Source organism: Camelus dromedarius, chromosome 1, assembly GCF_036321535.1.
Source record: "Camelus dromedarius isolate mCamDro1 chromosome 1, mCamDro1.pat, whole genome shotgun sequence".
NCBI lineage: Eukaryota > Metazoa > Chordata > Mammalia > Artiodactyla > Camelidae > Camelus > Camelus dromedarius.
In genome coordinates, this window is record NC_087436.1 from 70,699,186 (window position 1) to 70,711,731 (window position 12,546).

The 12,546-nt window shown below is 37.0% G+C and overlaps 1 protein-coding gene across 6 annotated transcripts in view; it reads left to right on the forward strand.

Moving 5' to 3' along the window:
- SLC4A4 (solute carrier family 4 member 4) overlaps positions 1–12,546 on the forward strand; it is a 310,190-nt gene that overhangs the window by 266,542 nt on the left and 31,102 nt on the right. For all 6 annotated transcript variants that reach the window (XM_064485250.1, XM_064485254.1, XM_031470303.2 and 3 more), the window contains 2 exons: positions 8,116–8,229; positions 9,420–9,581. In XM_064485250.1, the coding sequence (XP_064341320.1) occupies positions 8,116–8,229; positions 9,420–9,581 (276 nt within the window). The remainder of the gene's footprint in view (positions 1–8,115; positions 8,230–9,419; positions 9,582–12,546) is intronic.

Sequence of the window (12,546 nt, forward strand, 5' to 3'; positions counted from 1 at the left end):
GCACGTGGGTAGGGTAACAGTACCCCACTGGCTGCCTCCTTTGTGCTCCCTGTTCCTTTTCGAGGGGTGCATGAGTCTGTTAACCGATACAGTTACAGTTCTGTTACAACAGCCTCAAATCTTTCGCCAGTGTTTTGGCATCAAAACTTCCTGAAGGAGCATCACAGCGTAATCTGTGATCTTCTGCAGCAGATAGCTCGAGGCATTAACAGGACATGTTCTTCCAAAGCCCCATACCAACAAGTGATGGTTCTCTTGGAGCAAAGATGACGAGACTACAGTGTGTGGTGGCAAAACGAAAGCAGTCAGCTTAAAGATAGAGCAGGACTGTGAGTGTAGAACTTAAAGCTGTAGAGCCTCTGAATTAGGCAAAATTATCTATACCTTAATATTGTCAAATGCAGTATGGCCTGCTGATGTATGTAACTGACATGAGAATGTCTTTCTGAAAGAACTACTTGATTTCCTCTTTTTACCCCTCTTAGAATAAGTAGCAGGTCTAACCCTGGCATGGATTGATGTGGTGGTAAGATTCTTCAATATGCCTGTTGGTTGTTATTGTCATTTAATGAACAAAATCAGTAAGTTTCAGGTCACATTAATAGCTTTGACAACTTCTACATTTTATTTAGATGACATTTGAGCAGAATGTTCTTTGACATCCTTCTTTAAAAAAAAAAACTCCAATATTCTATATCCTATAGTTAATTAGTATATTCATTCAGTATTGAAAAAAAATTATTGTAACTCTAATGTCTGCTTGATACAATATTAGATGGTACGGATACAAAGCAAGTAATTCATGGGCATGGAACATAGTAGGAACCTAATGTATATTTGTTGAACCAGTTAGATTTTTGAGTTTTTAAATCAGGTGATTCATTTTGATCCTTCTGGACCATTCATGCTTACTCTTTACTATGGGCTCACACTTTGGTGGTTTTTGAGGAGCTGGCTTTATGGATGAGAAGAAAGTGCACGGCTTCAGGAATTTCCATGAAAACAAAATGAGCATTTTAGTTAGGTGACACATTCAATTTTTATCCACATAAAACACAATCTAAGATTCCACAACTAGCTGTATTTTTGGAACCACAATTCTTAGTTGACATTTTGCCCTGTGACAATTCTATTAATGTTGGATGTTGTTAATGTTGGAAGAGTTGTATAAACAACTATTTACAAGAATCAGGTGACATCCCTATTCTGTTTTTTTTTTCTCTCAGAACCTTTCTTGGTGAATGGTAAAAACCGTCAAACTGAAACGAATAATGCATCCAAACACAAGTAAGACGTAACGGGCCTGTATTCTCTGCCCCAGTCTAGTGTTAGTAATGCTGGATGACGTTTGGCTGGTTCTTACAGAAACATTAGACCACATCATGCCACTGAAACTCACTCAGAAAGTGACTTTACTGTCAGTGAAGGGGAATCAGATTTTCAAATTCTTGTGTTGTTTTGTACCAGGAAAGAAATTTTTAAAGTCAAATTTGTTATTAATCCAAAACTGATTTTCGTATTTTTTTTCTTAAGAATGACAGAGGGATATTTGGTTATAAACACAAATCAGTCTGTTAAAACATTTAACAAAGATTACAAATACTTCAGTTCTTATGGACATATGACAAGAAATACAATCAATTGGAATTGAGCCTGAAAAAGATTTAGGGAGTGTTGATTGGCCAAAGTATTTTGTGAGAGCTTTTAATGGTGGCACAGAGGCAGTCTGGACAGAAGTCATTTTGACCATGATGCCTTGTTGGCCTTCAGTGCTATCAGCTTTCTTGTCCATAATGGAAGTGTCACCAGCATTGAAATCCATCTAGTAACACAAAATGGCCTCCTACTCTATTTCCAGATTGTCTAATTTATACATATGACTTACTATTCTTCTAAATCTTTAAATTTTTGTACCTTAATATAAATTATAAAACCGCCTTCCATTTAAAAGCCTAGAACCCTTTATTATAATGGTTTGGGGGTGGGGGTTATATCCAACAAGACCCTGTTAGAGGGTCAAGAAATTTTGATAATTGGGTCTTCATGATTGAATTTAGGACTTTGGATACCGTCTGTTCCAACGTTGTCTCTTCATTTCTGACACGTGGTCAGCTGTGGGCTGCTTGCATGCTTCCCAGAACGGGAATGTCACATCTCTGAAGGCCTTCCTGATAGAGGCACAAGCCTGCCTTTCCACAACCTCTGTCCTCAGGGGCTGCCCATCCCTCTGAAACTACGCAGAATACGTTTAGTCTTTCTTTTGTATGACAGACCGCACAATTTTGAAGGCCGTTTGTCCCTCCAACTTCTTAAGGCCTCCCATCCTTTTCTATGTGATGTGTTTTCTGGACTTCTCTTCCTCTGGTCATCCTTCTCTGAGTCAGCTCCAGATTTTCCATTTCAATTTAGAATATAGTGACCAGACTGAGACATAATCTTCCTGTGTGGTTTGCTCATTTGCTTCTGGTACTCAGTCACTGGAGTCTTTGTTCCGCTGCTCAGTTTGAGGCAGAAGATGCTGAAGTCTCCTCAACATCCCTGCTGAGCTGCTTCCTGAGGCTTACTCCCCTCTGTCCCCTGCTTGGGAAAACAGCTTGCTTTTCTGGTGACTTCTACTAGCCGATGCTAAGCTCCTCCCAGATAAATTTCCCATTCCCACTCCCTTCGTTGTTCCCTGGATATCTCTGACTCTGGAACTCATGGCTTCAAAATCCTAGAGTCTTTTCATTGAATTCTAATTATAGTAGGTTTTATTGATTCAGAGTACAGTGCATGATGATTGCTGTACTGATATGAATGCTTATTTCCTTTTATAGTGCTGTGTAGTATTGGCTGTTGGGAGGGTCACATTTTTAAAATTTCATGGTATTTTGTGCCTTTTCATGACTGCCAAAAAGCACGTTTGTCCAGAATACTTTTTTGTCCATCTAGAATAAATGCATTTTTACACTGTTGTTTAGCATTTTCTAAGCACAGCGATCATGAGAGGAATTGACATCTTGAATGAATATTTATTGAGTACCCACAGGGTGCCTGCTGCTGGGCTGGTCTCTGTAACAGCTCCATCCATTGAGAACCGCTCTGCAGGCTCACAGCCTTCCCCTCAGTTAATTTAAAAGCAGCTGCTGTCCTCGCAAAGTGAAAACCAAATGTCCTCCGGGGCTTCCTGGGAACCAAATTCATATTTTTCCCCCTGTAAATTAACTAGCTTCTCACTGTTGGTGTCTCAATGATTATGACTCTCTTAATAATTAATACAGTATCATCCTTCATGAAGAGGATGTGTATAATAGATTTATTTGGTTGTTTTTACCCAAGAACAAGAGAACAGTGTATGGTAAATTGAATTTCCCTTCCCATCCACTTAATTTCTCCTTTGCCTTGGTAGTTTAGATATTTAAGCTGGTTGCTTCTTATTTAGATTAATTGAGATATCTTGTAATTAATTCTGCAGAGGACAGAAATATTTTCTCCTCTTCATTTTTATAACTAAAAGATGGTAAATGAAAATAAAAAAGCTCAAAACCATTGTGATATAATGGTTATCTTATATTGAATCTTAGTTGAAATACACTTTTCTGTTCCCCCTTTGTGAATGGAGGTAGGAATTATCACGCTGTAGCACGTGTGTGTGCCATTAAAAAAAAAAACAAATTAAAAAATATAAGTCCTTAATGTATATGAGTTACCTTAATTTGTGTTTCACTTAGATTGTATAGTTTATATTCCTAGGATGTTGAAGTTGGAGCCTGGAGAGACTTAGTGTTTGATTGGATGGACCTGTAAGTTATGATGTTTGTCTGAGCTAAATTTGAGGCATCTGAATACACAAGAGTGGGTGTGAAATCTTGTGGGAACAGTTTTCTCATGAAAACTGTGGTACTTCTGCTTTGAATCATTACCGGTAATAGCTGGTAGGAAATTAGGAACGATGGGTTTCTAATTTGATTTCTCTATTTATATATTGACACAAAAAAGGGTACTATTTTGGAGTTTTTGAAAGAGATCAAGTTTGAAAAAGATGGAATGCAAAATAAACTAAAAAAAAAATGAAGTTCATGTCTGTTTCTTTTTCTAAATGTTTGGAAATGTGATAAGGGCACTTCTTGTGATTCTTATCTCCTTAAAGTCAGATTCTAAGCTCCTGTACCCAGATCTTAGAGTGTATCTAGTAAGCTGTATGTTCTCAGTTGACATTTTTAGGGCACTTTCTAGTTCTCCTGTTGGTTTTGCGTCTTTCAGATTAAAGTTTAATTTTAGTATAGGGTAGGAACTGAATAGCCTGCTCAAATAACACCCCTACCTGTCTTCACTAATTAGAGGATTTAGAGTTGAATACAAAAGTGGCCTGGGAAAAAAATCAATTTCCTTGACTGTGAAGTTTAAACCAGATCCAATATCTTAGAAATGAATGTCTTAGAATAAATACTCCCCAGGAGTGATTCTGCTGAGCCTGAACTGTATTGTCCAATTTAAGGGGAAGGAAGGGGAAATAGAAGTGAGTATATTACACAGAACATGTCACCCTGGCTGTGGTTTTTAATGAGGTTAAGCAATATTATTAGTAGAGTAGCTTTTTTTTCCCCATACACTTTAAGAAACGTAATCCTGAATTATTAGCATTTGTCTTTTTAGCTACTTTGTTACTTACAGCGTGATAAATAGTGCCACACTTGACAAGAGTGACATTGCTGAGGGGTTCTTTCAAAGAAAACTGATCCTTAAACTAAAGTAGATAACTGTTTGTTTATACTAGTAATTAGTTTCCCATGGCTGTTCTGTCATATTTGTGCAAACATGGTGGCTTAACACAGGGCATTTATTGTCTTGAGATCTGGAGGTCGGAAGTCTGAAATGAGTCTCAGTATGGGTCTCAGTGGACTAAAATCAAGGTGTTGGCAGGGTTGCGTTCTTTCTGAAGGCTTTGGGGAGAGGACGTGTTGCCTTAGCTTTTCCAGCTTCTCGAGGCTGTCCACATTCCTTGGTTCTTGACCCCTTTCCTCCATCTTCAAAGCTAGCAATGGCCAGGCAAGCCTTTCTCATGCTGCATCATGCTGACACTGACTCTCCTGCCACCCTCTTTCATTTACAAGGATTCTTGTGATTACATTGGACCCACTGGAATAGTCCTGGACAGTTTCCCCAGTCTTGAGGTCATCTGATTAGTAACCTTAGTTCTACCTGCACCTCTAGTTCTCCCTGGCCTTGTAACATTACATATTCACAGGTTATAGGGATTCGACGTCTTTAGGGGAGCTTGGTCTGCCTTCCACATTATCTGACCTAGATTTTCACATGATTGTTCTTGGCAGCGTCCTGAAGGGGGCGAGTGTAGGAGCAGGAAGAAGAGATAGGAAGCAGGAACCACATGAGATAAAGCTGTGGTTTAGACAAGGGTGGTAATAGCAGTGGAGGTGATGGGAAGAGACAGGGTGCTGGCTATGCTTTGAAGGTAATTTGCTGACCTGTTAGATGGAGGATGTGAGAGAAAGGGAAGAGTTGCGTGAATGGTCCAAAGTTTTTGGCCTAAGCAATGGGAAAAAATAAGCTGCCATTAATTAAGATGGGGAAAACTACTAAAAGAGGAAGTTTAGGGGTTCAGTGCTCAGTTTAGGGAAAGCTGAGAATGCCTCCTCTCCTAACTAAAGAAGCAGCAGCCTTTCCCCAGTGCTTGTAGAGATGCCAGTCAGGCAGATCTTTCCCATGGCAGGGCCAGAGATGCAGGCTCTGTGGGAACTTCTGCCAAGAAATGCAGATTGGTTTCATTTGCTACCCTCCACTTCCCTTCTCCTGTTTATTGGGGGGGGGGGGAGAAGGAGGAGCACTGCCTTTTTAATAACTGTTACCCTCTTTTGGAACAACTTGTAGGATATCTGAGTTGTCAAGTTGGATTTGCTGAGTAAGGAGTGGAAGAGTGATAAAGAAGAGAGAACTTCTTTTTTGCCTTTGCAGTGACCTCTAGTCTTTCAGTGATTCATGACCTGCTGGACCAGAGATGACTGTAACATCTTGATCTAGTCCTGACCTTGCTTCACATGACCATCTCTTTCCAGACCATCCTGAACTGCCTGTGTCAAAACTTAGCTGCACGAAACTTAAGAAACGGGTGTTTCCTCCAGTATTCAGCCCCTGGGAGGCATCCTTTTTCTGCAGGGATTCCAGATACTTCCAACCAAAATGAGCTCTGAGTGGCAGTTTCATATTATTACTGGGCTTTTATTTCTTGTTTCTTGGAATTCAAGATTCCTTTTGAGGACCTCCTAGCACTAGATTAGTTATTCCAGTGGTTTCTGCAGCCAAAGAGGCTTTGTGGAATTTGAAATAACATGAGTTAACATATATGATGTTGCAGATAATATGTTAAACCCTTTCAAACTTATTTAATTTTTATAACAAACTGATGAAGGTGTAGGGATTATTTTGGCTACCTTTTGCAGTTGGAGTAACTGAAGCTAAGAAAGGATGAGTGTTTACAGACAGGAAATAATGGTGCTGGAATTCTAACTCAGCTAATCCAACTATAGAAACTGTGCTTCTAACTGCTGTACTGTATTTTCTCCCCAAATTGATCCCTGCCATCTCTTTGTGCTTGAAATTACTGATTCATGTAAGTTGGTCCTAAAAGTCCCAAAGCTGGCTTTCTGATCCTCTGTGTGTACTTCTCCAGAAAGCTAAGCCAGCCCTCCAGAAGGGAAAGAAGCTCCTGACCAAATGGGCCATCTTTGATTCTGTTGCTAGTTAGTCCCCAAGGCTCTGGATGCCTGGTAATGGTCGAGAATTGAGCACTGCTGCACCTTTCATACCCACATCACTAAGTAATTCCATTCTCCACTTCAGTTTCTGTTGAATGCCTGACTGCAGGAGTGTTGCTGCTCTTTCAAAAGACCATTTGTCTTGAGAACAGTGGAGCCACTCAGCCCATCACTGATCCCTCTTCCTCTAGCTGCTGCACGGGAAGACTGAACACTCAACCTGAGATAACGTGACAACTGCTGAACCAACCCTGGTTTTATCTGGGAGCAGACTTCCTTGTGTATGACTTGGCTGTGAGCTTCTTGAAGACATGAATTGTGTCTGGTTCACTGTGGCATCCCAGCACTAAGCCAAGTGCTCGGTATATTCATTTGGCCCTTCCTTTTCACAGATGCAGAACCCATGAGTTCAGGGGGCTGAATGTGTTAAGTAAATTCTTGTTGAATGATCGGATTGTGCACTACCCTGTGTACATACCTTATGGGGAAACTCAGCTGTCTGTGTGGTAGTAATGCTCTTAGGCCATTGTCAGTGCCACTAGACACCGTGGAGGAGCACCAAGTAACTAAAAGGCCCCTGCTTCCCTACTGACTCAGAAATGGCCATTCTGTCCCCGCTCCGTGGGAAGGGTTTGGGTTTAATGCCCATCCCGTACAGCCTAGCCCTTGTCATGACCAGAGGTAGGTACTTAGGAGGTTTCAAGGCTGTCAGCTAGTGGCGACCACACTTAAGTGGTGGAAAAAGAAATTCTCCACATGCAGGAGATTTTAAGCACTAGCCTTGAGTGAAAAATGTTTTCTTTGGCAAAGTTCGTGAAGTCATCGTATTTCTGCCCTTCGTGCCTTTTTGTTTCTCTGAGGCCTTGTGTCCGTTCAATGGACTGGACCCCCTTCTCAACTAGGCCGTCAGAATTTTCAGGTTACCTTGTGGAATTCATCTTGCTCTGTGCTCACAATGCTGACTCCCCAAAACTAAACAGAATAGTATGTTTTTGTGTAGATTTTTACAATATGCCTTGAGATTTTATCCTTATCCAGGACTCTTTTGTGCTTCATACAGGAAGAGTGTACAGTATTTCAAGGATGTGTTATCTTTGATTCTTCACCACTGCCTACACACACATGCACACACACACTTTCTCTGACCTGTTCTGTACAAGTAGATTATTTCTGGCCAAGTGAAAAAGTGATGCAAAGACAATTTAAAAAATAATTTCTCTGCAGTGTGACACCTCGTTTAATTTGTTGATGAAGCTGTTACCATAAACTGTTAGCAAATACAGAATTCTTCATTCACTTCAAAGAGAAGCAAATATATGTACCCAGTGCTAAACAATCTCTGGTTTCTTTGTTATTTTTCCAGGCAAGAAAACTGATCAGTGACTTTGCCATTATCTTGTCCATTCTCATCTTCTGTGTAATAGATGCCCTGGTAGGTGTGGATACTCCAAAGCTAATTGTGCCAAGTGAGTTCAAGGTAGGTGAACTTCTGTCTTTTGGTCATTCCTGGAACTCTTTGGTTTTCTTTCCTTTCCCCTGTTCTAGCTAGTTGTATCTCTCCCGAGTTTTGTACAATTATCCATGTCTTTATTTTTTAAATGGTCTCTTGCTATATGTGTATATCCATATTTTCTACTTCTTCTCTAAAATTAAATGCCTGACTAGGATCAAATACAAGTCTCAAACTGTATTGATTTTCATTTAAAAATAACTTGTAGTACCATTATAAACTCTGCTTTGTATTTTTAGAATAATGGAAAATATCCAAAGGTTTTCAAACAATTTATAATCTTAATCTATATAATAATTCTAGGATACAGTGAAACTAGTATTATTCTGATTTTATGGAGTTGAGATTAAAGTTTATAAAAATTAAGTAAGATATCCAAGTTTACATTACCAGTTTGGTGCCTCGTCCTGCTACGAGACTACCTGCTGTATACACACATGTAAATATATAAAGTGCATTTTCATTATTACAAAGAAGGTATAGGAAATATTTATTTTATAAACCTGTTGATCTTTGCAGGTCTAATGGGTAAAATTTACATCTCAGTCGTTCTTAAATATCCCTACCTAATTTTCCACTGTTAAAAGTCTTTCATTTATTTTCTAGAACACTCCTAACCCCTCTATCACTGATACTTGCCAAGGAAAATTAAACTGACTGCTGTTTTAGCTCAATAACTACCAAATGAGAAAGGGATGTCTATGTTATAGCAAACGAAATATATTTTGCATTTTCTCTGCCATGACATATTTATTAGCAAAGATAGGTTCTCTTTTATTCAATTATTAGTTAAAAATTCATGGTGGTTTTGTAATTCCTTGCCTGCCTCATTACTGAATATTACATTTGGGTTTTTCTTGTGGTTACCCCTTAAACTTCAATTACTTTCTTCCATCTTGAGTCCTTATCTTAGACCACCCTAAAGGGTAGAATGGCATTTACTTCTTTTCATCAGCCTGTATTCTTCATCTCCTTCATTTAAAACATTGCCTTAAAAATAACCTCTTTAAGGAAATTTTTGGTGAATAACTTTCTTTGTCCAACCTATCAGTAAAACTTTCTATTTTTTAATATGTTGTCTCTCCAAGTATAAAAGATTTTTCACCAAGTAGTGTGTATTAATATTGTTTTGAAAAACGTTTTCTCTCCTCTTCAAGCCAACAAGTCCAAATCGAGGATGGTTTGTTCCACCATTTGGAGGAAACCCCTGGTGGGTGTACCTTGCAGCTGCTATCCCTGCTTTGTTGGTCACCATTCTGATTTTCATGGACCAGCAAATCACAGCTGTGATTGTAAACAGGAAAGAACATAAACTCAAGGTAGGTAAATGTTCCTAACAATGATTATCATCGCCATCTACTTTCTTTGTAGCACTTGGAAATACTGATTCAAAGCCAACACAGTTTGGTTAGGAGTTCCATTATACCTAATGTTCTTTAAGACTTCCGTGTCGTAGATCACCCTGGGCGGACACATCTTTACAATATAATACTTTTGGAGAACCTCCTGTAAACCTGAAAAAGTCATTTCAAATCATACTTCCTTCGTGGTGATTTTAATATGGTAACTACACTGATTTTAATGTGGTAACTGTCCTTAACCCAACAACAAATGCTTTTTCTGAAATTGAGATAAAAATTTGGGTTTTCTTCTTTAACCTGTTGATTTGTTGAGCTGTATTAATAGATTTTTTTATTGTTGAACCAACCTTGCAACCTGGTAGAATATAATTTCTTTTTTATACATTGTTGGATTTTGTTTGCTAATATATATATTATAATATATAGTACAATAACACATACTGCTAATATATATATTGGACTTTTGCCTCTTAGTTTAAGAGTGACATTGCCCTGCAATTTTCCTTTCTTATAGTGTCCCTGTCTGATTGTGGTATTAGAAATATGCTCTCCTTGTGAAATGAGCTGGAGAGTATTTCTGCACATGTTCCACTCCCATTCTCTGGAGTAGAATATTCTCTTTATTATGTATAACATGTCAAATAGCTTTTCTTTAAATGATTAGATATGTTGTAAAACTATCTGGGCCAGGTGGTTCCTGTGTGGAACTTGTAAAATGGTGATCAGAATGTTTTAATGGTTATAAAAAAATTCAGAATTTCTGTTTTTCAGTTGTAGTAACATACTTTTTCTAGGTTTTTTCATTTCTGTTACATTTTAAAATTTGTTGACATGGTTATAATACTATCATTTATAATGAATGTAATCTGAATCTGTTGTTTTTCCCTTTAAATTCCTAAAATTATTGATTTGTGCTTCTTATTTTTCTTGATCAATCAAGCCTGTGGTTTGCTGTTTTATTATCTTTTATTTTAAGAGGCAATTTTTTTACTATATTGATTTTCTATACTGTGTCTTTGGTTTTTTGTTAGAATTTGCTTTGTTTTGAAGCCAAGTACTTTTAAGTACTTCTACATTTATATTTAGTTTATCTTTTTAGTGAATTGGACTTTTTTTTGTGACTCTCTTTGTTCCTAGTCAAGCTTTTTACCTTAAAGTTTATTTTATTTTATATTAATAAAGCTGTGGTAACTTGTAGTTTTCATTTGCCTGGTATATAGTTTTTCATTCTGTTATTTTCAGTATACCTTGTGTCTTGTGTCTCTTTGTAAATAACACATGGTTGAACTTTTCTAAAAATCCGTTTTTACAATCTTTGCTTTTAACCACGGTATTTAATGCATTTAAATTGATGGTGATGACTGATAGATCTGAATTAATTTTTACCACGTTTTTTGGCCTTCTATTTGTGTAACTTTCCCTGTGTTCTTTCTTTTTTTATTCTCTTTTATTGCCCTCTTTTAGGTTGATGCAGTTTTATTTTTCTTATTTTCTGTTTTCTTATTTTTTTCTGTTAGTTTGGAAGTTATGCACTTTATCTCTTAGTGATTATGTTGCATATTTTAATATGCATTTATGAATTTTAAAGTTTGTGAGTATTTTTATCCTTCTGAATAATCCTAAGGGCTAAAGAATGCTTTAAGTTTAGTATTCCTTCCCAGATCATATGCTGTTATTACCCAGGTTTTATTGCTGTCTGGATTTTAAAATCCAATTAATTAGATATGGTCATTATTTTTAGGATTACATACAAGTTTACATTTTCTTTTTTTTCTTTTCTTTTTCTTTTTCTTTTTTTTAAAATACATTTCAGACCTTCATTTTTGGACTATTTTCCTTTAGACTGAATTATTTCCCTTAAACAGTACTTATTTATTAGACTTCTGAAATTTCTTCCTGTGAGGGTCTTTGGGAGATAAACTCTCTCTTTTATATTTGCCTGAAAACATTTCTCTCACCCTCATTCTTGAAAGGTAATTTCTCTGGTTATATAATTTTAGGTTGAAAGCTATTTTTTGCCAGCACTTAGAAGCTATTACCATTATTTTTGACTTCCATAAAAGTGAACTCTCAGGATAATTCTCATTCTTTTGTAAGTGATCATCTCTCTCTCTCTCTCTCTCTTTTTTTTTTTTTGAATGCTGTATCGTCTTCTTTTTTGTCTTTATTCTGGAGTTCTACTATAACTTGTGAAAGCATAAATTTCTTTATTTGACTTATTGGATTACTGGGCTTCCTGTATCTTCCTATCTTTCATCAATTATGGAATTTTTTAAGTCCTTGACTTTTTCAATTTCTAATACATCCTCCTAGAATTCCAAGTAAAATTTTATTGTACATCCTTATCTTGTGGTCTGTTTCTACTAGCCTGTTTTGTTTTGTTTTCTGTGGTTTATACATTTCCTATCTCTCAGTCTCCGTGTTGTATTTTGGGTAATATCTTCAGATCTCTTTTTCTACTACTGTTGGTTTTATTCTCATATCAAACCATTCCATTGAATTTTTCTTTTCCAGAGTTATCTTTTTTATATTTAGAAGTTCTGTTTTGTTCTTTTCCAGATCTTCCTGTTCAGTTTTGATAGTCTCTAACTTCTTTATTACACTTTCATATACTTTTTTTTGTATATATATTTGCTGTCTTTGCAGGTTTGATTCTGAACTTTGTTTTTTTTTTTTTTGGCTTACTCTTTCTCCAAGTGTCTTTCTTCCTCATGTATTTAGTGCTTTTGTTTTTTAATTGTGAGCTAATAATCTTCCTATGAAATGCTTCAAAACCTTATTTTATTTATTCTTATGAAATATTTTTGATTATGGAAAGTTTTAACACATATACAAGTAGACAGTAGAGTATAACTCCAGTATTTATCACCCAGCTCTAACAATTAATCACTCCAGTCCAATCTTGAATCATTTAAATCTCCAT